At 63.4% G+C, this 21,676-nt stretch overlaps 3 protein-coding genes across 3 annotated transcripts; all 3 read left to right on the forward strand.

Moving 5' to 3' along the window:
- Positions 1-202: 202 nt before the first annotated feature.
- KIF18B (kinesin family member 18B) lies at positions 203-9,845 on the forward strand. The gene is given in 12 exon segments (XM_059869210.1): positions 203-2,732; positions 3,431-3,514; positions 3,517-3,831; positions 5,155-5,309; positions 5,749-5,853; positions 6,112-6,222; positions 6,831-7,028; positions 7,102-7,278; positions 7,640-7,758; positions 8,003-8,251; positions 8,378-8,463; positions 9,157-9,845. Coding segments are annotated over 12 exon segments (2,496 nt in total). The 5' UTR covers positions 203-2,458; the 3' UTR covers positions 9,780-9,845.
- Positions 9,846-10,759: 914 nt separating this feature from the next.
- On the forward strand, positions 10,760-12,004 carry FAM187A (family with sequence similarity 187 member A). The gene has a single exon (XM_059869099.1). The coding sequence runs from the start codon at positions 10,760-10,762 to the stop codon at positions 12,002-12,004; it is 1,245 nt and encodes a 414-aa protein (XP_059725082.1).
- Positions 12,005-16,297: 4,293 nt separating this feature from the next.
- On the forward strand, positions 16,298-21,507 carry GFAP (glial fibrillary acidic protein). Its single transcript, XM_059869211.1, has 9 exons — positions 16,298-16,783; positions 17,273-17,333; positions 17,669-17,764; positions 17,830-17,991; positions 18,246-18,371; positions 18,572-18,792; positions 18,920-18,963; positions 19,613-19,698; positions 20,010-21,507. Exons 1-9 carry the CDS (start codon positions 16,332-16,334, stop codon positions 20,049-20,051), a joined length of 1,290 nt encoding a protein of 429 aa, XP_059725194.1. The 5' UTR covers positions 16,298-16,331; the 3' UTR covers positions 20,052-21,507.
- Positions 21,508-21,676: the final 169 nt, after the last annotated feature.

Consider the following 21,676-nt stretch of genomic DNA (forward strand, 5'->3'; position numbering starts at 1 on the left):
AGGGGCCGGGGCCGGGGCCGGGGCCGGGGCCGGGGCCGGGGCCGGGGCCGGGGCCGGGGCCGGGGCCGGGGCCGGGGCCGGGGCCGGGGCCGGGGCCGGGGCCGGGGCCGGGGCCGGGGCCGGGTGCATAGAGTGGGTGCAGTGCCCTGTGTGAGGGGTTTTGGGGCCCCAGAGGAAGCGCAGGCACAGTGAGGAGGCCGTGGTTGAAGAAGGCAGCCAGTCGTGAGGGGCTGAGCGGGCCCTGAGGGGACGGTGTCACCACTTCGGCCTAAACAGTTACAGGAGCGGCTTGGAGCCGAAGCACCTCTCGCTGCCTTGGGATCCCCTTCCCCAGGTGGCTCCGTGAGCACCGGCAGCATTCCTGAGGGAGCGGCTCCTTCCCCGGGGTTCGTGCCCAGCGGCCCGGCCCGGCCCGGCTCGGCCCGGCTGCACAGCACGGGCAGCCCGGGAGCTGCGCTGGAGCTCTGCCGTGGAAGTGCCTCGAGAAGGAATCACCGCGCACCACACACAGTGTCCAGCACACGGTACAGCCCAGGACTGTAAACATTGGTAATGGTTAAAGGGCTCCGGGCTCGCTGTGTGCCCGCCCAGCCCGGCTCAGAGCCTGCCCCCCCGGACCCTCAGCAGCCGGGCCCCGTGCTCCATCCACTGCGGTAACTGCACCAAAATGCTGCACAACGGACAGACTCAGACCCGCTGTTAGAAATGATGGGGAATCTGCTCAGGAAATTTTAACTCTCTCCCTTTGTTTCCTCCCTGCTGCAAGGATGCCAGGTGAACTCATCCAGCATCAGCAGTTGGGTGTTTGGGGAAGGAAGGTGGGCTGGGGTCCCACATGGGTCGGCAGTTGTTCAGAAAACTTTCTATCCATCCATCCATCCATCCATCCATCCATCCATCCATCCATCCATCCATCCATCCATCCATCCATCCCAGAGCCCCTCTGGCAGTCACATTCCTGCCCCTCCAGACTGGCACTGCTGGGACTGAAGCCCCTTCAAGCAGCAGCTCCAGAGATTCCTCAACAGGAATTCCTCCCTTGATCTTCACAGGGCATTCCTGCTAATATACTCAAAGGGAAATTTCAAGGGATTTAACACTGCCCTGACACACATTATTATTGCAGGTACCCAACAACAAAATTAAGGTCAACGGGGTTGCCATAGGCCAGAAAGGATTATCAATATAAAATCACAAAAAAGAGTTGATTGTTCCCTACATATTGACATACTGGGTCAGCCACCTGGTGCAGGCATGTTTGGAGAAGGAAGGTGACCTGGGGTACCATCTGGGTCAAAACTGTTCAGGAAACTTCCCTGCCATCCTGGCAGCTTCACTCCCTCCCCAGACTGCCCCTGGGGCCCTGTTGCCTCCCCCATACCCCATCCCACAGTTGCTCCTGGTTTCCTCTCCAGCTCAGCCCCAGGGCTCCCAGAGAGCAGTCCCAGACTCTGGCTCCTGTAAGGAATTTTATTGTGCTGCAGCAGCTCAGTAACAGCTTGAGATGGAGCCTCTGGGGAGGGACCCCTACAAAGGATCTCCCAGGCTTCCATCCCCTCCTGATGATGGGGTCTTCCTGCTGAGCCATCCTCTCCTGCTGTGTCCCAGTGCCCAGTCACCTGCCTGGCACTGCAGGGCCCTTTGGGTCAGTGCCAGGTCCTGGCCACTTGCTAGGGGCTCTGGCCATTTCCCCGCAGAGCTCATCCTGCAAGTCCCAGGGCAGCTGCCCCACCAGCTTTGTGCCCTAAATGTGCTCCTCAGCACGAGGGACCCTCATTGCACATCCCAAACTGCGACAGATCAACACCCCCAGACACCCCAATCCACAGCTGCACCCTCTGTCTGGAGAGCCTTCATCCCCTTCAAAAATCCATCCTCATCCCTGAGCTGGGGGACACGGCTGTGAGGGGTGGGAGGAACTTCAGCCAAAGGGCCGTGGGCAGTGGCCCCTGTCCTGGGGGAGGCTGGTGACAAGGGTGTCCCTGAGGGCTCTGGGTGGCACCGGGGCTCTGCAGTCCCTTCCTGACACAGACAGTGGCTCAAGGCCACCCTCAGCGTGTTCACAAAGGTGACACGAAGCTGTGGTGCAGGTGACGTCCAGGGGGACCTGGACAAGCTTGAGAAGTGGGACCAAGAGGACACAGTGAAGTTCAATAAAGCCGAGGGAAGGGGCTGAACCTGCGCAGGGACAGTCCCAGCACCAGCACAGAGTGGGAGAAGAGCTGAGAGTCCTGCAGAGAAGGACTGGGGGGTTCCGGTGGAGGAAAAGCTGCACCCGAGCCAGCAGCGAGCACCGGCAGCGCCAAATGCCGATCGCATCCCGGGCTGCAGCAGAGGAGGAGTGGCCAGAGGAGGCTGAGGCAGGGGATGCTGCCCTCCGCCCTGCGGAGCTGTACCGAGATCACCGCTCAGGGTCGCGTCCAGCCCAAACCCCTCAGTGACGTGTGCTTCCACGGTAATGGATCCTCGGGGGTTCCGTTGTTCCCAGCACGGCTCCATGGCCACCAGCGGCACAGCGACAACGTTCCAGGGCTGTCAGGCACCGGCGGATCCCCGAGTGACAACGGCCGGGCTGTCCCTCCCGCTCAGCCGCGCTCCGGTGGCTGCTCCGCTCTCGGCGGAGGCGAGTGCGAGGGCCGTTCCCGGTGACCGGGGCTGTGCCTCGTCCCTTGCACGGCAATGCCGACCCCAGGCGTGGGTGCTGCCGTCCCCGCGGGGGACGCGGTGGCTGGGTCAGTTCTGGGGGGGCGCGGGAGGGGCCGGAGGGGCGGGACGGGGACACGGGGGTCTGCCGGGCTGTGGGAGGGGGCTCTGAGCGGACCTAAGGAGTGATAGAGGGGTGGAAAGAATAATAAAGTACCGGAATGTTCTTCCCAGGGTGGTGGTAGAATCACCATCTCTGGATGTGTTTAAAAGAAGACTGGACATGGCCCTTGGTGCTATAGTCTGGTTGAGGTGTTAGGGCCCAGGTTGGACTCGATGATCTTAGAGGTCTCTTCCAGCCTCATGATTCTGGGATTCTGTGATTCTGTCGTGAGAGGGGCTGTGGGGGCCAAAATGCGGGGAGGCTGAGTGGGCTGGAAGGGGGATGTTGGGACCCTTGGGGAGGCTGTGGGAGGGGGCTGTCTCAAAGGGATTTAGGGTCTTTGGGGAGTCTCTGGAGGTCCAGGGGAACAATAGGAGCGTGAGAGGGTTTGTAGGGTTGTTTGGGATTCAAAGAAACCCGAAGAAGGGCCAGGGTTTTGGGAGAGACTGTGGGAGCCTGAAAGGGGTTCAGGCTCATAGGGAGCTCCAAAAAGGACACTGAGCAGGATTGGCACAGGGGGCGGATGGGCACAGAGCCCGGAGAGGGGGGAAAGCTCTGAGACCTCGCCCAGCCTGGGGATCTCTCCCCCCCACTGCACCCTGCAGCTGAATCTATCCCCCCCAGACCACATGAGGACCCAGATCAGTGGACGGGGAGCCCCGAGCAGCCCGATGCCCCAGCCCCAGGTGCCTGTTGCGGGGCAGACCCCCCACCCCAGGAGGGCTCCGTGGCCGTGGTGCTGCGTGTGAGGCCCCCCAACCGCCGGGAGCGAGCTGCAGCCACCATCCTGCGCGTCCTGAACCAGCACGCCGTGCTGTTCACATCCGAGGAACCCGGCGGCACCGGCACGGCCACCGGCACCGGCACCGGCACCACAACGCCCGGCCGCAGCTCCGGCCGCCGCCGCAGGAACATCGAATTTGAGTTCGACCACGTTTTTGGCGAGAGGGCCACGCAGGAGGAGGTGTTCCAGCACACCACGCTCCCTCTGCTGGACACGCTCCTCGCTGGCTACAACTGCTCCGGTGAGTCCTGGCACACACCCCTGATCCGTGCGGGACCTCCTGCCCCATCCCCTCCCAGGCTGGGTGGGCTCAGAATTTAATTTGGAAGCCCTCATGCGTCTTTGGGAATGGGGTGACACAACAGCAACCCAAAGCCACGCAGCCAGAAGTGTGTTGGTTCCAGAAGTGCTCAGCACTCTGGGAGATGGGGTGCAGAAGGTGGATATGGGCATTGGGGTAGAGGTGCAGTGGGGGAGAGAAATCCCTCCCTGGGCTCTGCGCCCACCCTGTGCCAATCCTGGTGCCCCTTTGGAGCTCTCCATAAGTCTGAACCCCCTTCAGGCTCCCATAGCCTCTCCCAAAACGCTGGCCCCTCTTCAGGTCTCTTTGGATCCCAAACAACCCTACAAATCCCTTCATGCTCCTACTGCTCCCCTGGACCCCCAGAGACTCCCCAAAGACCCTGAATCCCTTTGAGACAGAACCCTTCCCACAGCCTCCCCAAGGGTCCCTGGCCAGGCATTCTGAGGAACAAGGATTACTTGCTCTTGTCTGTCCTGGGTCAGGAAGGATGGGTAGAAATGTGGTGATGCATGGAGAAAGAGCCCCTTGGCTTTGCCATCCCTTCCCAGGCTGAATGGCTCCGTAGAGCCGGGTCTGACAGGTCCTGGACAGCTCCCACAGCCCCGAGCTGCTGCTGCTGCAGCCCCCGAGCCGTTCCCAGCATTGCATGTCACAGGAGCATTCCCAGGAGGAGCCCAGCACTCCCCGGGCTCTCCCTGCACCATGTGCTCACACCAGGGGATGCTGCTCCAGCTCCTGGAGGCTCCTGAGAGCCACTGAAGGGCTGCCCCTGTCCCCAGGCCCCAGCACTGAGTGCTGCCCTCGGGAGCAGGGGGCTCCAGATCTCTGTGTCCCACCATTATGGGGAGGCTTCAGAGGAGGTGCTGGAAGATAGGGGTGAAAGAGAGGAAGCAGAAATGCCTCGTGGGGAGAGGGTCAGAGGTGACCTGAGCATGGGAGCAGCGCTCATCTGGAGACTTCTTCTGTCCCTGCTGCATTAGAGAGGCTGAAACCAGGGAGAAAAATTGCCCTGAGGAGCAGTGGGGAAGGTTTTACCTTGTGTCTTATCTGTGTGGGAAGCTCCTGTCCTGTCCTGTCCTGTCCTGTCCTGTCCTGTCCTGTCCTGTCCTGTCCTCTCCTCTCCTCTCCTCTCCTCTCCTCTCCTCTCCTCTCCTCTCCTCTCCTCTCCTCTCCTCTCCTCTCCTCTCCTCTCCTCGACCCTTCTGCTGCACCAGGTGAGTGCTGATAGATCATTTCACCACCCACCCCTTCTCCCTCCAGTGTTTGCCTATGGTGCTTCAGGAGTTGGGAAGACCCACACCATGATGGGCTCCAAGAGCACTCCTGGCATTGTGCACCTGGCCACGGTGGAGCTCTACAAGAGGCTCGAGGCCATGAAGGACAGGAGCTGTGAGGTCCTAGTCTCCTACCAGCAGGTTTGCTGTGGCCCAGTGTGTCCCCTCCTGCCTCAGGGTCCCCAGGGAAGAGATTTGGGGTTGATCCAGAGCCACACTAAGGGTACCTGCAGTGTCCCGTGCTGTGCCTGGGGTTGGCAGGGCAGCTTGACTGAGAGCAGGATCACCCTGGTGGAGAGAACTGCTGCTGCTGCTTCCTGCCAGCTGGAGCTGGGACTTTTCTCTCCCTTGCTCCACAGAGCAGTGAGGGCCTCCTGGCTGGAAGGGCTGGAGAGGAGCAGGGTTGGGGGAGCTGCCCAGCAAAGCTCTGGGAGCTGGCCCTGCCTTCGGAGCCCCATCAGCTGCTCCGGTGTAATGACACCCCAGAAGTGGGGTCAAGGGGAACCCCTGGCTGTGACAGATCCTGCGGGGGTACCCAGCTCCCTCCCAGAGAATGCCTGACCTCGATGTCCTGCTCCAGGTGTACAAAGAGCGTGTCTACGACCTGCTGGAGTCCCAGGGCCCCCTGAACGTCTGGGAGCAGCCCGGGAAAGGAGCCGTGGCACAGGGCCTCTCCATCCACCAGGTCTGGGCACAAGGAAGGCACAAGGGCTGGGACAGACTTGTCTGCACCAGTGCTGAGAGCAGCTGGGAGCCCTGGGGACACGGGCTGGGGAGGTCCCAGGTGCCTCCTGGCTCCTGGCTGGCAGCAGACGTGGCCCCGAGCTGCCAGGGCCCCGCAGAGCTGCCGGTGCCTCGGCCCCACTGCCCGGGGCTGCTCAGCCTCAGGGTGCCCGGCTGCTGTGCCCAGGTGCTGATCCAGCCCCTGCCCCTTCTCCCCCAGCCCACGTCACCAGAGCAGCTCCTGGACTTGTTGGCCAAAGGCAATAAAAACCGGGCCCAGCGTTCCACCAAGGCCAACGCCGCCTCCTCCCGCTCCCACGCCATCTTCCAGGTGAGGGCTGCTGCCTCCGGGATGGCCCCCACTGCTGCTGCAAGCGGGGCTGCAAACAAACCTGCACACCTGGGCCAGCACCGACACCCCAGGGCTGTCCCCCTCAGCCCTGAGCTGGGGATGTTGCTCCCCAGGGGCTCTGTTCGTGTGCTCTCAGCTGGCTGGGTGCAAAGCTGCCCCTGGATTTCAGTTCCAGCCAGGCCCTTGCCCAATTCCAGGGCTGCCACGGCTGCCTGGGCAGACAGAGGCTCTGGCTGTCACTTCAGCCTGAGCCTGCTGCCTCGCCCCTTACTGCTGCCAGGGGAGCAGCCCAGGTGGCTGCGTGCTTTTCCAGTCCCTCTGAGGACCTGCCCAGCCATACCCCTCTCTGTCATCGAGTGTGGGAGAAGCTGATTGCTCCCACAGCTGTCCCTCCCTGCCAGATCCCTTCCCTGGCTCTGCTCCTTGTGTCATCACCAGGTGTTTTTCTCATCCTTCCAACAAGCCGGGTTCCTCTCCCCCTCCTGCCTCATCTCCCCACGGCATTCCCTGGCTCTAGCCCTGGAAGCACAGAGCCCTGTCCCCCAGAGCACCTGTGTGGAACCAGTCTCAGCCCCCTCTGTCCTCAGATCCAGGTGAAGCAGTGGGACCTCACTGCTGTCCCCGCCGGGGACCCCCACGTGGCCAAGCTGAGCTTCATCGACCTGGCGGGCTCGGAGCGAGCCTGGGACACGCCGGGCCGGGGAGAGGGGATGTGGGAGGGCACCAGCATCAACCGCTCGCTGCTGGCTTTCAAAAGCGTCGTCCGTGCTCTGTCCGGAGCCAAGGTGAGTCTGGCTCCCCAGGACGGCTCCGGGAGGGTGTCCCCAGGGCCCGGGGCTGAGCGGTGTCTCGGTACAGGGCGGGCAGTGCCACGTGCCGTTCCGGGACAGCAAACTGACGCTGCTGCTGAAGGACTCGCTGGTCGGCAGCTTCCGCAGCACCGTGATCGCGGCCGTGAGCCCCGCGGCGGCCGCCGGCCCCGACACCTACAGCACGCTGCGCTTCGCCAGCAGGGCCCGGCACATCCTGCTGCCGGTGAGCACCGGGCGGGCCCTGCCGGGGCTCGGGAGCTGCTGTCTGCGGGCAGGAGGGTGCGTGGTGGGGTGCATTGGTGGGTGCCTCCCGTATCCCGTGGGAATCTCCCAGCCCGGGGGTGCACTGAGAGCAGGAGCTGCCGATGGAGCTTCAGCAGCGTGTGCCTGCTCTGCTGCTAAAGCTGCTTAGCCCAGACCCCGCAGGGCTTTTGCCCATGGCAGCAGGTCTCTGGGCACAGATCGTGTCCCCTGCGGCCACCCGGGGGCACTGGAGCCTGGAGGAGGCTGAGGAGCTGCCCTGCTCCAGCCCCGGAGATGGGTCCGTGCTGCACCGTTGTGTTTTAACCACTGCGTCATCCCAGTCCCTGCAGGACACCGGGGTGTCTCCCTGCAGCTCCAGAACAGCCTCCCCGGCTGATCTGCAGTACCAGGCCAGTACACCAAGTCCCCTTCAGCAGGACCTGCAGGACCAGGAGCAGAAGTGAGTGTACTTGTGTCTTCCCCGTGTCCTACTCCCTCCTCTCAGCCTGGGCAGACTGGGCTGACCATGGTTGGATGGGTGTGGGACCAGGGCTGAGCTTGGAGATGCTGGCCTGTCCCTGGGTCCCTTGTCACCCACAGGTGCACACACACCTCATAGCTCAGGCTCTCCAGGAGGGGATTTACAGCTTGGGAATGTCCCATGTTCCAAGTTTGACACTCTTACTCCAAAACTCTACTCACAGCCTCTGCCCTGATGAAATTACTGCAAAGAAAAAGGAAGTGGAGGAACCCAAAGATCTGGACAAGTCCACAGGGCTGGAGGAGTCCTCAGGGCTGGAGGAGTCCTCAGGGCTGGAGGAGCCCACAGGGCTGGAGGAGTCCTCAGGGCTGGAGGAGCCCACAGGGCTGGAGGAGTCCTCAGGGCTGGAGGAGTCCTCAGGGCTGGAGGAGTCCTCAGGGCTGGAGGAGCCCACAGGGCTGGAGGAATCCATAAAGCTGGAGGAGTCCACAGGGCTGGCGGAGACCACAGGGATGGTCAAGTCCACAGGGCTGGAGGAACCCAGAGCGCTGGAGGAGTCCCCAGGGCTGGAGGAGTCCCCAGGGCTGGAGGAGCCCACAGGGCTGGAGGAAGCTGCACTTCCCTGTTGCCTTGAAGAGCCCAGCGAGGCTGCCCCAGCCCCAGGAATGCAGCTGAGCTGTGCAGGTGAGGATTTGGGATGGGGACAGTGGGGGTTGGCCCCTCTTCTGTGTCTCGATGGGGGCTGGAGGAGCCCGCGGTGGGACACAGCTCCGGCCGCGGTGTGAGCGAGGCAGAGAACGGGCGTGTCCCCAGTGTCACCAAGGGGGTCGTGCCCGGCGTGGCTCCGGCCTCGCTGTTCGGAGCGATCCGAGCTCGGCAGCATCTCGGGCAGGAGCCGGGAGAGCTCAGCTCGTGTGTGCGAGGCAGCTCCCACGGGAGGGATGTGTCTGCTCCAGGAGCCCAAAGCAGCAGCTCTGAGCCGCGTTTCTCCCGTCTCCGTTACTCCTCCCTGCTTCCCTTGCCCGAGCCAGCCGGGATGAAGCCTCAGCCGGCAGCAGGCTCTGAGCTGGGCTGAGCTCTTCCTCCTCATCCTCCGTGCCACGGCGCGGTCCCGGCAGGGAGCTGTGGTTCTGCAGACCCCTTTTGCTGGGGACAGCGCAGGCACTGCCCCGGGGCGCTGGCTGTGGGGCTGGCCCGGCGCCTGTGCCGGCTCTTTTCCTCGGCGTTGGATGCGTTTTGATGGAACAGCCGCTGGCTGCTGGGGGCCTGGGAGGGCAGGTCTGCACTGAGCTGGGGGCACACGGGGTGCCCCGGGGGTTGGGGGTGCTCCCGAGCTGCAGAAAGGGAGGTGATTCTGTTTCTTCTCTGCTCTTTTAGCCGAGGCTCCTGTCACCATTTCAGATTCCCCTGTGCCCAGCACCGCCCCGGAATGCTGCCGGGAGCTCTCTCCGTGCTCCAGTCCCAAGCCGATATCTGTCTGGCCGATTAAGAGGATGCTCGAGTCGAGCAGCGATTCCCAATCAGAAAATTCCTGCTCCCGAACACGGAGGAAGCGCCAGCGGAGTTGTAGGAAGGCAGCAAAGACTCCTCGGGCAGCGCAGAGCCCCGGGCAGAGCTCCCCCGTTCCCCCGGAGCCCCGCGGTGTCAGCCACCAGCCCTCCCCGCCGCCGAGCACCCAAAGCCCTGGCACCCCGGCACCAGCGGCTGCACGGACCCCCAGCCCCCTGCCCGGGCCGGCTCCAGAGCTGCTTCCCGCAAGCGCTGAGCAGCAGCAGCAGCAGCCAGAGCTCCGGGCAGCCCCCCCGCGCCCACCCCCCAGCACCTCTCCAAGCGCCGAAACCCCAAAGGCCTCCCGCTCCTCCTGCAGCCCCCCGAGCATCCCCTCCTGCCCCCCGCCGCCCTTCTGGCCATGGTTCCAGCGGCATGCCCGCGGCTGTGCCCCCTCTGTTGGCTCAGTCCTGTACGTGTGTTTGCAGGTTATGGGTGGGTTTAGGAAATAGGAAATAATAAGAAATAGGTTTAGGAAATTACTGTGTTTTTAATAAATTGTTCTGTCCCAAATCCAAGGGCCAACACGTGGCTGTTCTCTCCTGCCTCCCCGTCATGTGGGGAGCCTGGAAAAGGTTCTGGCTCTGGGGTTGGGCTCCGTCTCCCTGCTCCATCATCCCAGGGCCTGTGGGTGCCTCTGCTGTGGGGGGCCTGGGCAGGGGGCCAGGGTTAGAGTCTGAGTGTCCCAGAGTGCAGGTGAGGGCTGTGGGGGGCACGTGGCCATGGCTATCCATGACAACATCCCAGTCAGGTGAGATGTCCCACTGTGTCTCTGTCATTGCAGTGGGATCGTGGCCCTGCCACTGCACACTCACATTTCTAGTTCTCTGCCCCATTCCCCATGCTGTGACTCTTTGTGTCCAGGCACTTCAGAGAGGGGATCAAGAAACCATGTGGGCTGTGAGAGGTTCCACCCCAGCCACACACAGCACTGATGGTGTTTGCCCTGTGATTCTCATCTCGGGTCAAGGAACATCGGGCTCCACAGGCTGGCCTGGTCTCCTCCCCAGGAGGAAGCAATGGCACAAACATTGCCCCTTTGGAACCCACCCCCCCCAAGCCTTTCCATTTAAAGCCCCTGTCATCAGACTGGCCAGCTCACAGTAGAAGGTTCTTTTTGACCTAATCATTAAAGCACAACCCAAAAATTCTCTGCCCCAAAAGCCAACACCTTCCCAATGGCACAGCCATGAAGATGTTGATTTCCACTAGAGATCCTCTCTAAGTTCCCATCCAGCTCAAACCACGATGAGATGTTGGGGGTTCCACTGGTCCCAGCACAGCTCCATTGTTGCCAGGCACATGGATGACAACGCTCCAGAGCTGCTTTCAGAGAGGGTGACAGAGGCTGGGCTGTTCCAGGGCAGGATGCTCCCAGCAGATCCCTGCCTGGGCTGTGTGAGTTCTGCTGGGCCAGAGAGCACCCAGAGTGATGGGGACGAGGCTGCTGGGAGCCACCATTCTCCTCTCCCTGGTGGATGTTCTCCAGGCCTTTGCCATTGAGAAGAAAGGGGATGTGTTCAAGAAGACGGCGTGTCCCGCCTTCCTGGTGTTCGAGAACGTCGCGTACCTGGCGGACATGACCTTTGAGCTGCCCTGCAAGTGCAAGCCCGAGGAGGTCTCCTCTGTGGTCTGGTACTTCCAGAAGAACCTGCACAGCCACGAAACCACGGTGCTGACAGACTTCAACGGCACCGTGATTGTGGATTCCAAGCAGGTCCGCACGGGCAGCGACCTCCTGAAGCGTTTCAGCATCCGCATGTTCAGCCTGATCGTGTTCCGAGCCCAGGTGAGGGACTCGGGCCATTACCTGTGCGGCACCAAGGAAGGGCTCTTCTTCTATGGCTACGACGTGGATGTGCAGCCCACCAAGAAAATCACAGTGGCTTTTCTGGATGAAGACCAGCACGTCCAAGAGGACCACAAAGGGAAGGAATTCACCCTCTTCACCACCTTCTGGGACTGGACGCGCTGTGACCGCTGCGGGGTGCGGGGCGAGCAGCGGCGGATCGGGCTCTGTTACGTGCAGAGCGCCCAGCTGAAGCCCCGGTACCGCACGGCACTGCCCAACGTCAGCTCCTGCGGCTCCAGGGCTGTGCCCGCACCCTTCGGGCGCCTCATCCGCCTCCGCAGTCCTGAGGTGGCCATCAGGAGCTGCCTGGCCCGTTGCCCGGAGAAGGAAGCCCCCAAGGAGGGCGTGCAGTCCATCTCAAACATCGTTTACAAGCTGGGCGAGAAGCCGGAGCTGCCCCACGTCCCCATCCAGTACCACAACCAGCCCCCCAAAAGTGACCTGGTCATCTCGTGCCCGGGGGCGCGGCCGGAGCACGCTGTGGCCTGGGACAAGGGCTCCGTCCGGCTCTACCGCTCCCACTACCTGCTGGGGGTCAGGAGGAACATGAGGCTCTTCATCGACCACGGCAACCACCTGCACCTCCAGCGACTGCGCAGGAAGGACAAAGCCACCTACTTCTGCTGGCGGGAGGGCGAGCTGGTGGCCGGCTTCCAGCTCACTGTCACCTTCCAGCCCCGGCGCCAGCGCAGCCCCAGCGACCCCGAGTCGATCTTTGTAATGAGGGCTGTGGGCATCAGTTTTGCCATCATCATCGGCATCTTCTTCCTCATCCACCTGTCCCGCTACAGCTCTCAGGTGTTCAGGAATGCGGCCAAGTCGTAACAGCTCCCCCACAGGACACTCAGACACCTTGGATCACCCTCATGCAGGAAATTTCCAATGTGAGGACCATTTTAGTTTCAACATTTTTTTCAATGCTTGGTTTTGACTTTTTGAAGGGAAAGTTTTTGGGTTTGTTTCAAATAATCTGGCAATTTTCTTCAGAACTGTCTCTGCTTTTGAGGTGTTTTTAACTCACCCAACTCAGCACAGAATTGGGAGTCAATATTTGTGCCTGACAGAGTTATCTTACACATCCCTCAAAAGTGGTGGCATCTCTGCAGGGTCTCATCAGGGAGCAGGTTGTGCCCTCCAGGCTCATCTCCTTTGTCTGAGAATTGTCTTGAGGATATCAGCATTCCCAAGGGAAATCCTGCTGTCTGGGAGGGCACTGTGGGTCCCAGCGATGCTCTGGCACTTGAACTGTGTTGATCATGGTGAGCCAAACACCTGTGATGACATGAGAAGCAAAGTTAGGAAGGGACAGAGCTATGGAAAACAATCTGCGTCTCCCACACTCAGGGATGGAGCAGGGTACATCTGGCTGGGTCCTTGAGGGGCAACAAACCCACCCAAAATCCCAGCATGAGCTGGGAGGAGCTCACACACAGAGGCAGCTCCAGGCCTGGAGATTTTGCCAGCAAAATCTGACAGTGTCCCCAGAGTGGCACCAGGCAGGGCTGTGGGTGCGGGCCAGGAGGAACCAAGACTCACCTGGCAGCACCTCTCTGTGCCTTCCCCTCTGAATCCCTAAAAATCTCCCAGTAGAATCCAAAGTGCTTCCCCCACTGCCCTGTAATCCCCTCGCCCCCCCAGGGTTAACCCCTGCAGGGCCAGAGGTGCTGGAAGCTGAGGGCTGCTCCTGTATCCTCTGCAGCCATGGTTTGCTTGTTGGGAGGCAGAGCTGGCAGCAGGAAGGGCAGAATTCCAGCACAGCTCAGGGATTTGTGCAGGCAGGAATCCAGGAGCCACCAAGGAGCCCAGCTGGGAGCTGGCTGGAAAAGCACGCAGCCACCTGGGCTGCTCCCCTGGCAGCAGTAAGGGGCGAGGCAGCAGGCTCAGGCTGAAGTGACAGCCAGAGCCTCTGTCTGCCCAGGCAGCCGTGGCAGCCCTGGAATTGGGCAAGGGCCTGGCTGGAACTGAAATCCAGGGGCAGCTTTGCACCCAGCCAGCTGAGAGCACACGAACAGAGCCCCTGGGGAGCAACATCCCCAGCTCAGGGCTGAGGGGGACAGCCCTGGGGTGTCGGTGCTGGCCCAGGTGTGCAGGTTTGTTTGCAGCCCCGCTTGCAGCAGCAGTGGGGCCATCCCGGAGGCAGCAGCCCTCACCTGGAAGATGGCGTGGGAGCGGGAGGAGGAGGCGTTGGCCTTGGTGGAATGCTGGGCCCGGTTTTTATTGCCTTTGGCCAACAAGTCCAGGAGCTGCTCTGGTGACGTGGGCTGGGGGAGAAGGGGCAGGGGCTGGATCAGCACCTGGGCACGGCAGCCGGGCACCCTGAGGCTGAGCAGCCCCGGGCAGTGGGGCCGAGGCACCGGCAGCTCTGCGGGGCCCTGGCAGCTCGGGGCCACGTCTGCTGCCAGCCAGGAGCCAGGAGGCACCTGGGACCTCCCCAGCCCGTGTCCCCAGGGCTCCCAGCTGCTCACAGGTGCAAGCACAGAACAGTTTCAGGCTGTGTGGTTTGGGGTTGCTGCTGTGTCTCCCCATTCCCACAGAGCTACTGGAAGACACGGCTCCAGTTCCAATGTCTGCATGCTCCTTGAGGTAGGGGGTGGTTCAGCTGGAGGGTGCAGTGGGGGACAGAGCTCCCCTGGCTGGGAGAGGCCTCAGAGACTCTGCCTGGGCTCTGCTTCCCACTCCCTCCCTGTTCCACCCTTGCCAGTGCCCCCTTAGAGCCCCCTGTGGGCCTGAACCCCCTTCAGGCTCCCACAGCCTCCCCTACAACACATCCTGACACCCCTAAAACCACAGCTTCCCCAGTTATTCTGCACCCCCTTTTGGCTCCCAAAGCCCCTCTCCCAGCTCCCCTTTGGGCTCCCACTGGACTCCCCATGCAGGGTTCAGGAGCAACTCCCAGCTGAGCTGGCCTGAAAAGGGCACTTGCTCTGGGCATGGGCTGCACTGTGGCTTCCCCCCATCTCCATCATGCCAGGGGTCTGTGGGGGCCTCTGCCCCCTCTTCTGGGCCTGGGGAGGTCTGGGCACCCTGATCAGTGTCCCAGAGTGCAGGTGAGGGGTGGGGGAGCCACCTGCCCTCCTGGGACTGACACTCTGTGTAGTGACAGGGAAAAGGTTTTGTTCTGCATTCTGTTCTGTATTTGTTGTGTTCTGGTTTTTGTTCTGTTTTATTCTATATTTTGTTCTGTATTTCCCCCCTGCTCCAACCTCATCACTGCCACCCATGTGACACCCCCCCCCTGGCACAGAGACTCCCGAGCACCCGACCCAGGGCCCCCTGTGATCCCCTTTCCTGCCGTGCCAGGGCACATCTGGCACTGTCAGCTCTGGCTCCCTGCACCGGCTCCTCACGGCCGCCCCCGGTGGTGCCGGAGCGGGGCCGGAGCGGGGCAGCTCCGGGCGCTGCTGTCCCGCGGGGCCGGGGTCACCGGCTCCTCCTGCTCCTTCCCTGCCCGGCAGCAGCTGAGCTCGCCTTGGTCTCCTTGAGCCAGGAAGCTTCCAATTAAAACTCCCAGCCCGCTCTCAGCTCGTTTTCTCATTAAGGGGGGCCGGGGAAGAGGAGGAGGAGGAGGAGGGGGAGCCCAGCTCTGCCGGCAGTGGCCGCTCCCCTGCTTTGATGTGCTGCGTGGGAGCCGGGAGAGAATCAATCCCTGGGGAGCAGCGGGTGCCCACACAGGACCCCAAAGTTCCGCAGCCCCCGCTCTGCCCCCCCTCCTCCCCTGCGCGCCCAGGGAGGGAGGTGTCCTGCCACCAGAGCTGTCACACAGCACCTGTCTCCAGGGATGCCGCTGTTGTCTGGGCACACAAGAGTCGCTGGGGATGTGAGGGTGCCCCAAACCTGGAATTTTTGTGGGCACAAGCCCTGGTGACACCAGGACAGCCAGGGGAGCAGGGGGCTGGCTGGAGACAGGGAGCTCCTGGGGTTAAAGAAGGATGTGGGAGCTGTCCCAGTCCCACCAGTCTCACCAGTATCGTCCCTGCCGGCTCTGGGTCTCCCCAGCCTGCACCCGCAGGGACGCAGCCGCTGCCACAGCCCTCCGCACTGGCCAATGTTGGTGGCCCGGTGGTGGTGGCCGTGGTCCAGCGGGGTGTCCCCGTCCCACGGCAGCCAAGAGCCTTTCCCGGCCATCGGCTGCCATCTACTGCCAGCGGCGGGACCAGTCCCTGTCCCTGCCCCCGTCCCTGCCCCTGTCCCCGTCCTCCTCCCTGTCCCTGCCCCTGTCCTTGTCTCAGCCTGTCTCCATCCCTGTCCCTGTCCCTGTCCCTGTCCCTGTCCCTGTCCCCGTCCCTGCAGCAGACTCCCAGGGACATCCCTGTCCCCCTGCTTCACCCCGGCAGCCTCTCAGGGCACCCACCCCAGTGCCACCACGAGTGGCTCAAGTCCCCATGCCCCCAGCCCACCCTCCTCGCCGGGCCGTGCCCAAGACCCCTCCACGCCCCAGTTTGTGGCCATTACTGGGAGCTGCGATGGGGAGGGACGGGGCTGGCGCTGGCGCCGTGCCCGCCCCTGGATCAGCCCCCCGCACTTCCCGGCACTGCCGTGCCCTGGCACAAAGGCTGCTCCCGCTGTGCCACGGCTCTGGCTCCGCACAAAGCCCCTTTCAGCGGCTGCGGAAAGCCCCTGGCAGCCCCTGCCGTGTGCCATCTGGGGCAAAAGTCCCCCCAGACCCCGTGCGTGTGTGCCAGTGCCACGGCCATGCACACTCAGCTGTGTGGGACCAACACCTTCCCACGGGGACCCGGGGCCATTTGGGATGGGGACCGGGGCTCTAGGGCCACCAGCCAGTGCTTCCACAGGCCCATTGGCATGGGGAGGACTTAGGAGGCTCCAGCCACCCAGATAACAGCTGGTCCTCATTAGCAGCACCCCCAGTGCCCCGTGGGTCGCACCCAGCCTGGCCCCAGCTCCCACCCACGGGGTGCCCGCGCTCTGTCCCCACCCTGGCACAATCCCCGACCCAGGAGCGGGGGCAGGGGTGGGCAGGGGTGGGCAGGGGCTGTGCCGCGGTGCCCGGGCTGCCTGCCAGGGCACAGCCGCCCCTCCGGGCGCCACAGCCTGGCGCCGTGCCGCCCGCTGGCTCCCGGCGGGGGGCAGCGCCGGGCAGGACGGGGCTCCATAAAAACCCTCGGCGGGCACACCGCGCCCATCCGCCCGCATGGAGAGCCGGCGCCTGCCCTCCTACGGCCGCCGCTTCGGCCCCTCGGTGCCCGGGTACCGGGCGCTCCCCGGCAGCCCCCCGGGCCGGCTCCGGGCGCCCCGCAGCCCCCAGCTGAGCCCCCGCCCGGGCTCGGCCAGGGTGGACTTCGCGCTGGCAGCGGCGCTCAACTCCGAGTTCAGGGAGACGCGCAGCAGCGAGAAGGTGGAGATGATGGAGCTCAACGACCGCTTCGCCAGCTACATCGAGAAGGTGCGGCTGCTGGAGCAGCAGAACAAGGCGCTGCTGCTGGAGCTGAGCCAGGAGCGGCAGCGGGAGCCCTCGCGGGCCGACATCTACCGGGAGGAGCTGCGGGAGCTGCGGCGCCGCGGGGAGCACCTGGCCACCGCCAAGGCCCGGCTGGAGATGGAGAGGGACAACCTGGCCGAGGAGCTCGGCAGCCTCCAGCAGAAGTACGGCACTGAACAGCTCGGGGTAGCCCTGGGGACCAGGGTGGCCCACTTGGGATGGGTGGCAGGGTGGCTACCAGGACCAGGGTGGCCACTGGAACTAAAGTAGCAGCAGGGACCGGGATGGACACCAGGATGGGATCAGGATCTTCCTGGTGATGGAAACCATGGTGGTGACAAGGACCAGGGTGACCCCTGGGACCAGAATGGAGTCCAGGTGTACCCAGGGCCAGAGTGGCCCCAGAGACAGGAGTGGGGTAGCCCTGGGGACGAGGGACTGGTGTGGTGTGCACCAGGATTGTGATGGGATATGGGTGACCCCTGGGAACACTGTGGGATGGTGTGGGGCTGTGTGGGGTGGGCACAAGAGCTGACCTGGCTTTGGGGGGTGCTGGTGCTGTGGGGCTGTGTCGGCCCAGGGGGTTCTGTCCATGAGCTGAGAGTGACCAGCCTCGGTGCTGGATGTGTAACTGTGCCTCTGCTCTGGCACAGGCTGCAGGACGAGGTGACCCTGAGGCTGGAGGCCGAGAGCAACCTAGCTGCCTACAGGCAGGTGAGGGCAGGGGCCAGATCCCAGCTTGGCCTCCCTTGGGAATGGGCAGGGAGGACTAGGGAGGTAGCAGGAACAGGAAGGGATGGGCAGGAGCAGGGACTGAGGGACTGGTATGTGTTACAATGGGCAGGGAATGGAGCAGGGATGAGTGGGAAGGGCAGGGATGGACAGATATGGAACATGGACGGGCAGGAACGGCAGAGCAAGCAGTGAGGGACTGGGAAATGCTGAGAGAGGCAGGGCTGGGTGGGAGTGGGAGAGAATGGACATGAGCAGGCAGCTCAGGACCCGAGTGGCCAGCTGAGACAGTCCCTCCTGTCCCCCCACGGTGACAGGACGTGGACAATGCTGCCCTGGCTCGCCTGGACCTGGAGCGGCGCGTGGGGACCCTGCAGGACGAGATCGCCTTCCTCCACAAGGCCCACGAGGAGGTAACCCCGCTCTGGGGCTGGGGGCTGGGGCTCAGGGGGCTGCCCTGACCCCGCTGTCCCCACAGGAGCTGCGGGAGATGCAGGAGCAGCTGGCCCAGCAGCGGGTGCACGTCGAGGTGGACGCGAGCAAGCCGGACCTGGCGGCCGCCCTGCGCCACATCCGCAGCCAGTACGAGGCCATGGCCGCCAGCAACGCCCAGGAGACCGAGCAGTGGTACAAGTCCAAGGTGCAGTGGGAGCCCCCCAGATGGATGGCCTGGCTGTCCCCTCCTGGGGTGTCACCATTTCGGGGCCAGGGTTGGTGTTGTGAGGGGTTCGGGATCTCTGCTGTCCCCACTTGGGCCAGGGATGTTTCTCCTTGCCTCGTGATCCCGGGGCCATGTCCCTGCTGTGGAGCAGAGCAGGGTTGTGTTCCCTGTGTGCCACCAGAACGCGTCCCTGCCCCTTGGGGCCATCCCACGGCACACATCCCCTGTCTCAGTTCGCAGACCTGACGGATGCGGCCGCCCGGCACGCCGAGGCCCTGAGGGTGGCCAGGCAGGAGGCCAACGAGTACCGGCGCCAGCTCCAGGCCCTCACCTGCGACCTGGAGGCTCTGCGGGGCTCGGTAGGTGACAGCCATGGGATGCAAGAGCTGGGACACGGCCTCAGGGAGCTGCCAGCACCGGGGGGTCCCTGGCAGGACCACCACTCACAGCCAGGGGAATGGCTGGTCCCCGGGGGGGGAGATAGGTGGGTGTTGGGGACAGCCCCCAGCTCCTGGGAGGAGGTGGCCATGGGGGGTTCACAGCCCCCTGTGACCCCCAGAATGAGTCCCTGGAGAGGCAGCTGCGGAAGCTGGAGCAGCGCTATACCCTGGAGACGGGCAGCTACCAGGACACGGTGGGGCAGCTGGAGGGGGACATCCACAGCCTCAAGGAGGAGATGGCCCAGCACCTGCAGGACTACCAGGACCTGCTCAACGTCAAGCTGGCCCTCGACATGGAGATCGCCGCGTACCGCAAGCTGCTGGAGGGAGAGGAGAGCAGGTGACAGCTCCATCCCGTCCCTCACCCTGCCCCCGCCATGTCTCCAACCCAGCCCAAGTCCTTCTGGTCCCTCTGGGGTGTCCAGCAGGACCTTGTGCTCTTCCCAATGCTCCCATTGCTCCTGCAGGATCACCATCCCTGTGCAGAGCTTCTCCAGGCTGCAGATCCGAGGTGAGGCTGTGCCCCACATGGGAAGGGGGAGCGGGCTGACGGCACACTGGTGGCTTCTGGGGGCTCTGCGGCAGGAGAAGCCACCTTGGCCATCCCTGCCCCATTCAGAGGGATCAGGAGGTTTTTCTCTGAATCCCAGGGAGCCTCCTGGGTGCTCCCAGGGTGGGGGGAGGAGGGTGCTATGGCCATATCCCCAAGGCTGAACATGTCCCCAAGGCCAATGATGTCCCCAGCATTGATCACATCATCATGTCCTCAATGACAACCACATCCCTAAGGCCAACTGTGTTCCTCAGTGACAACTGTGTCCTCAAGGACGAGCCTGTCCCCAAGCTCAATCACATCCCAAAGCCACCCAAGTCCCCATGGTCCACAACATCTCCAAGGCCAGAAATGTCCCCAGCTGTCCCCGCAGCCCAACAGTGTCCCCAGCCCATCAGATCCCACAGCCTGCCACATCCCCAATGTCAACCATGTCCCTGAGGCCAGCCCTGTCCCTGAGGCTGGCTGTGTCCCCAGGGCTGCTCTCTCTCATGGTTTAGGGGTTTCCAGCCCAATCCATTTTCTTTGGGCTTCTCCTCTTGAGTGTGGCTGGAAGGGCCATACCCCAGGCAGGGTGTCACTGCCTTGTCCTGCCCATGTCCCCCAGAGACCAGCCTGGACACCAAATCTGTGTCAGAAGCTCACGTGAAGAGGAGCATCGTGGTCAAAACTGTGGAGACCCGAGATGGAGAGGTGGGAAATCTTCATTTGTGTCACCCACGCTCCATCCCCCCCTCCCCACAGGTGTCCCCAAGGGACTTGCACATGGGGCCACCATCCCCGAGCCCCACAGGCAGCCCAGGCAGGGAGCGAGTGATCCCTGAGGGTGTGGCATGATCTGACTCTGGGTCATGGTGGAGCTGAGACTGGCAGCTCATAGAGAAAGCTGTCCTGTCCCTGTCCCTGTCCTTGTCCTTGTCCCCAAGCTAGTTCAGAGCCCACGCAGGGTCAGCCGGTGGCAGAACCCGATCCGGGGCTGACGGTCCCTCTGCCTCCACTTGCAGGTGCTGAAGGAGCCCAAGCAGGAGCCCAAGGAGGTGCCGTAGCGCGGGGGAGCCGCAGCGGCCGCAGCTCCGCAGGTCCCGCGGCAACCCCGGGCCGGGCACCGGGCACCAGAGGGACCGGTGGCGCTTTGGGGGCACCTCCCTCCCGTGCACCCCTCGCTTCTCCCGCGTCCCCCCGTGCCCAGGTGGCACCCCGTGAGGGGCTGGCAGGCGGCAGAGCTCCGGTGGGACCGGGCAGCAGCCGCGGGAGTCGGGCGGAGCGGGGCGGGACAGCGGTCCCCGCCGGGATGCTCTCAGGTTCGGGGACCCTTCCTGCCTCACCCTGGGTCTCCAGGGAGAGACGCTGTCCTGTTTCATCTCCGTGCACCCTCAGACAACACGACAGTGCCAAGAGCATCTCCCTGCACCCACTCTCTGGTCTGGGAGGCCTCCCTGGATCTCCTCAGTGCACCCAGACACCGAGACCCTCGGCTGGGGGGATGCAGGGGCGAGGGACCAGGGACATTTCCCTGTCACCAAGGGCTGGGTGAGCTCAGCTTGGGGGCAGGGCAGGGGGGAGGATGGAGAGGCAGGGGTGGAGAAAGAGGATGATGGAGAGGCAGGGGCAGGAGGAAGAGGAGAGTGGAGGAGCAGGATGCTCTTGGGATGGTGTCAAGGGGTGACATCAGGAGGGGTTCCTGAGGGTGTCTGGGGTGGGTTGTGGGGCTACACAGTGGCCTCAAGGGCTTCTCCTGGCACAAAGCCATGGGGCTGTCCTGATCCCACTGGGTGACTGCCACCAAGGTGTCCCCAACACAGGAAAAACAGGAAAAGCCAGACCTGAGGGGCTCATGGTGAGGGGTGACCCACAGCCCTGTGTCAGGGGAATCTCATGCAGGTGAAAATGGAGAGGAGAGGGGTGCAGAGGAGGAGGAGGAGGAGGAGGAAGGTGTCATGGCACCTGTGAGGGTCTCACAGCCCAAGGTGCCACCTGCAACCGAGGAGTGACAGGGGAGTCTCATCACTTGGGGGTCACACTGGGAGCCACACAGAGCCTGAGCCCAGCCTCCATGGGCATTCAGGATGGGATTGGGAGAAACCCCCTGTCCCTGGGCTGCAGGGGGCCCTGTCCCCACCTGTCCTCCCCCAGGGCCATTGCCCAGCCCAGTGCTCACCCACAGCCCTGTCCCCACCCTGGCTGCAGCCACCGACCACGAGCAGGACATGCCTGGGGCCACCTGACACAGGAACAACGACCCAGCAGCACCTCCCATGCCCTGACAGCCTTTGGGATGAGCACACGGCTGCCCTCGGGGACTGTCCCCTCTGTCCCCTTGGTCAGCTCTGCTCTGACTCCAGACACAGCACCCAGGGCAGGAGGTGTCATGGGAGAGCTGGGAGAGCCCCGGTGCCCGGGGCAGGAATGCAGGGGGTGGGACACCACGAGCAGCCTCCCTCGCTACCGAATTAATGCACTAACGCTGCTGCAGGATGAGAATAAAGCTAACAAACATACTGAGCTTCCATGGTTGTGCCTGCATCCACCTCTCTGCAGCCAGCACTGCGTGATTTTGGGATTATCGGGGGTGGTGGGACCTCTGGGAGCCCAAACCAACGCTAATGTTGCAGGAGAAGGTGCTCAGGGCTGAGCCCCAGGGCACGGATACCCTCCAGGGGCCAACAGCCAC

The sequence above is a fragment of the Haemorhous mexicanus genome, chromosome 28 (assembly GCF_027477595.1).
Source record: "Haemorhous mexicanus isolate bHaeMex1 chromosome 28, bHaeMex1.pri, whole genome shotgun sequence".
Taxonomy (NCBI): domain Eukaryota; kingdom Metazoa; phylum Chordata; class Aves; order Passeriformes; family Fringillidae; genus Haemorhous; species Haemorhous mexicanus.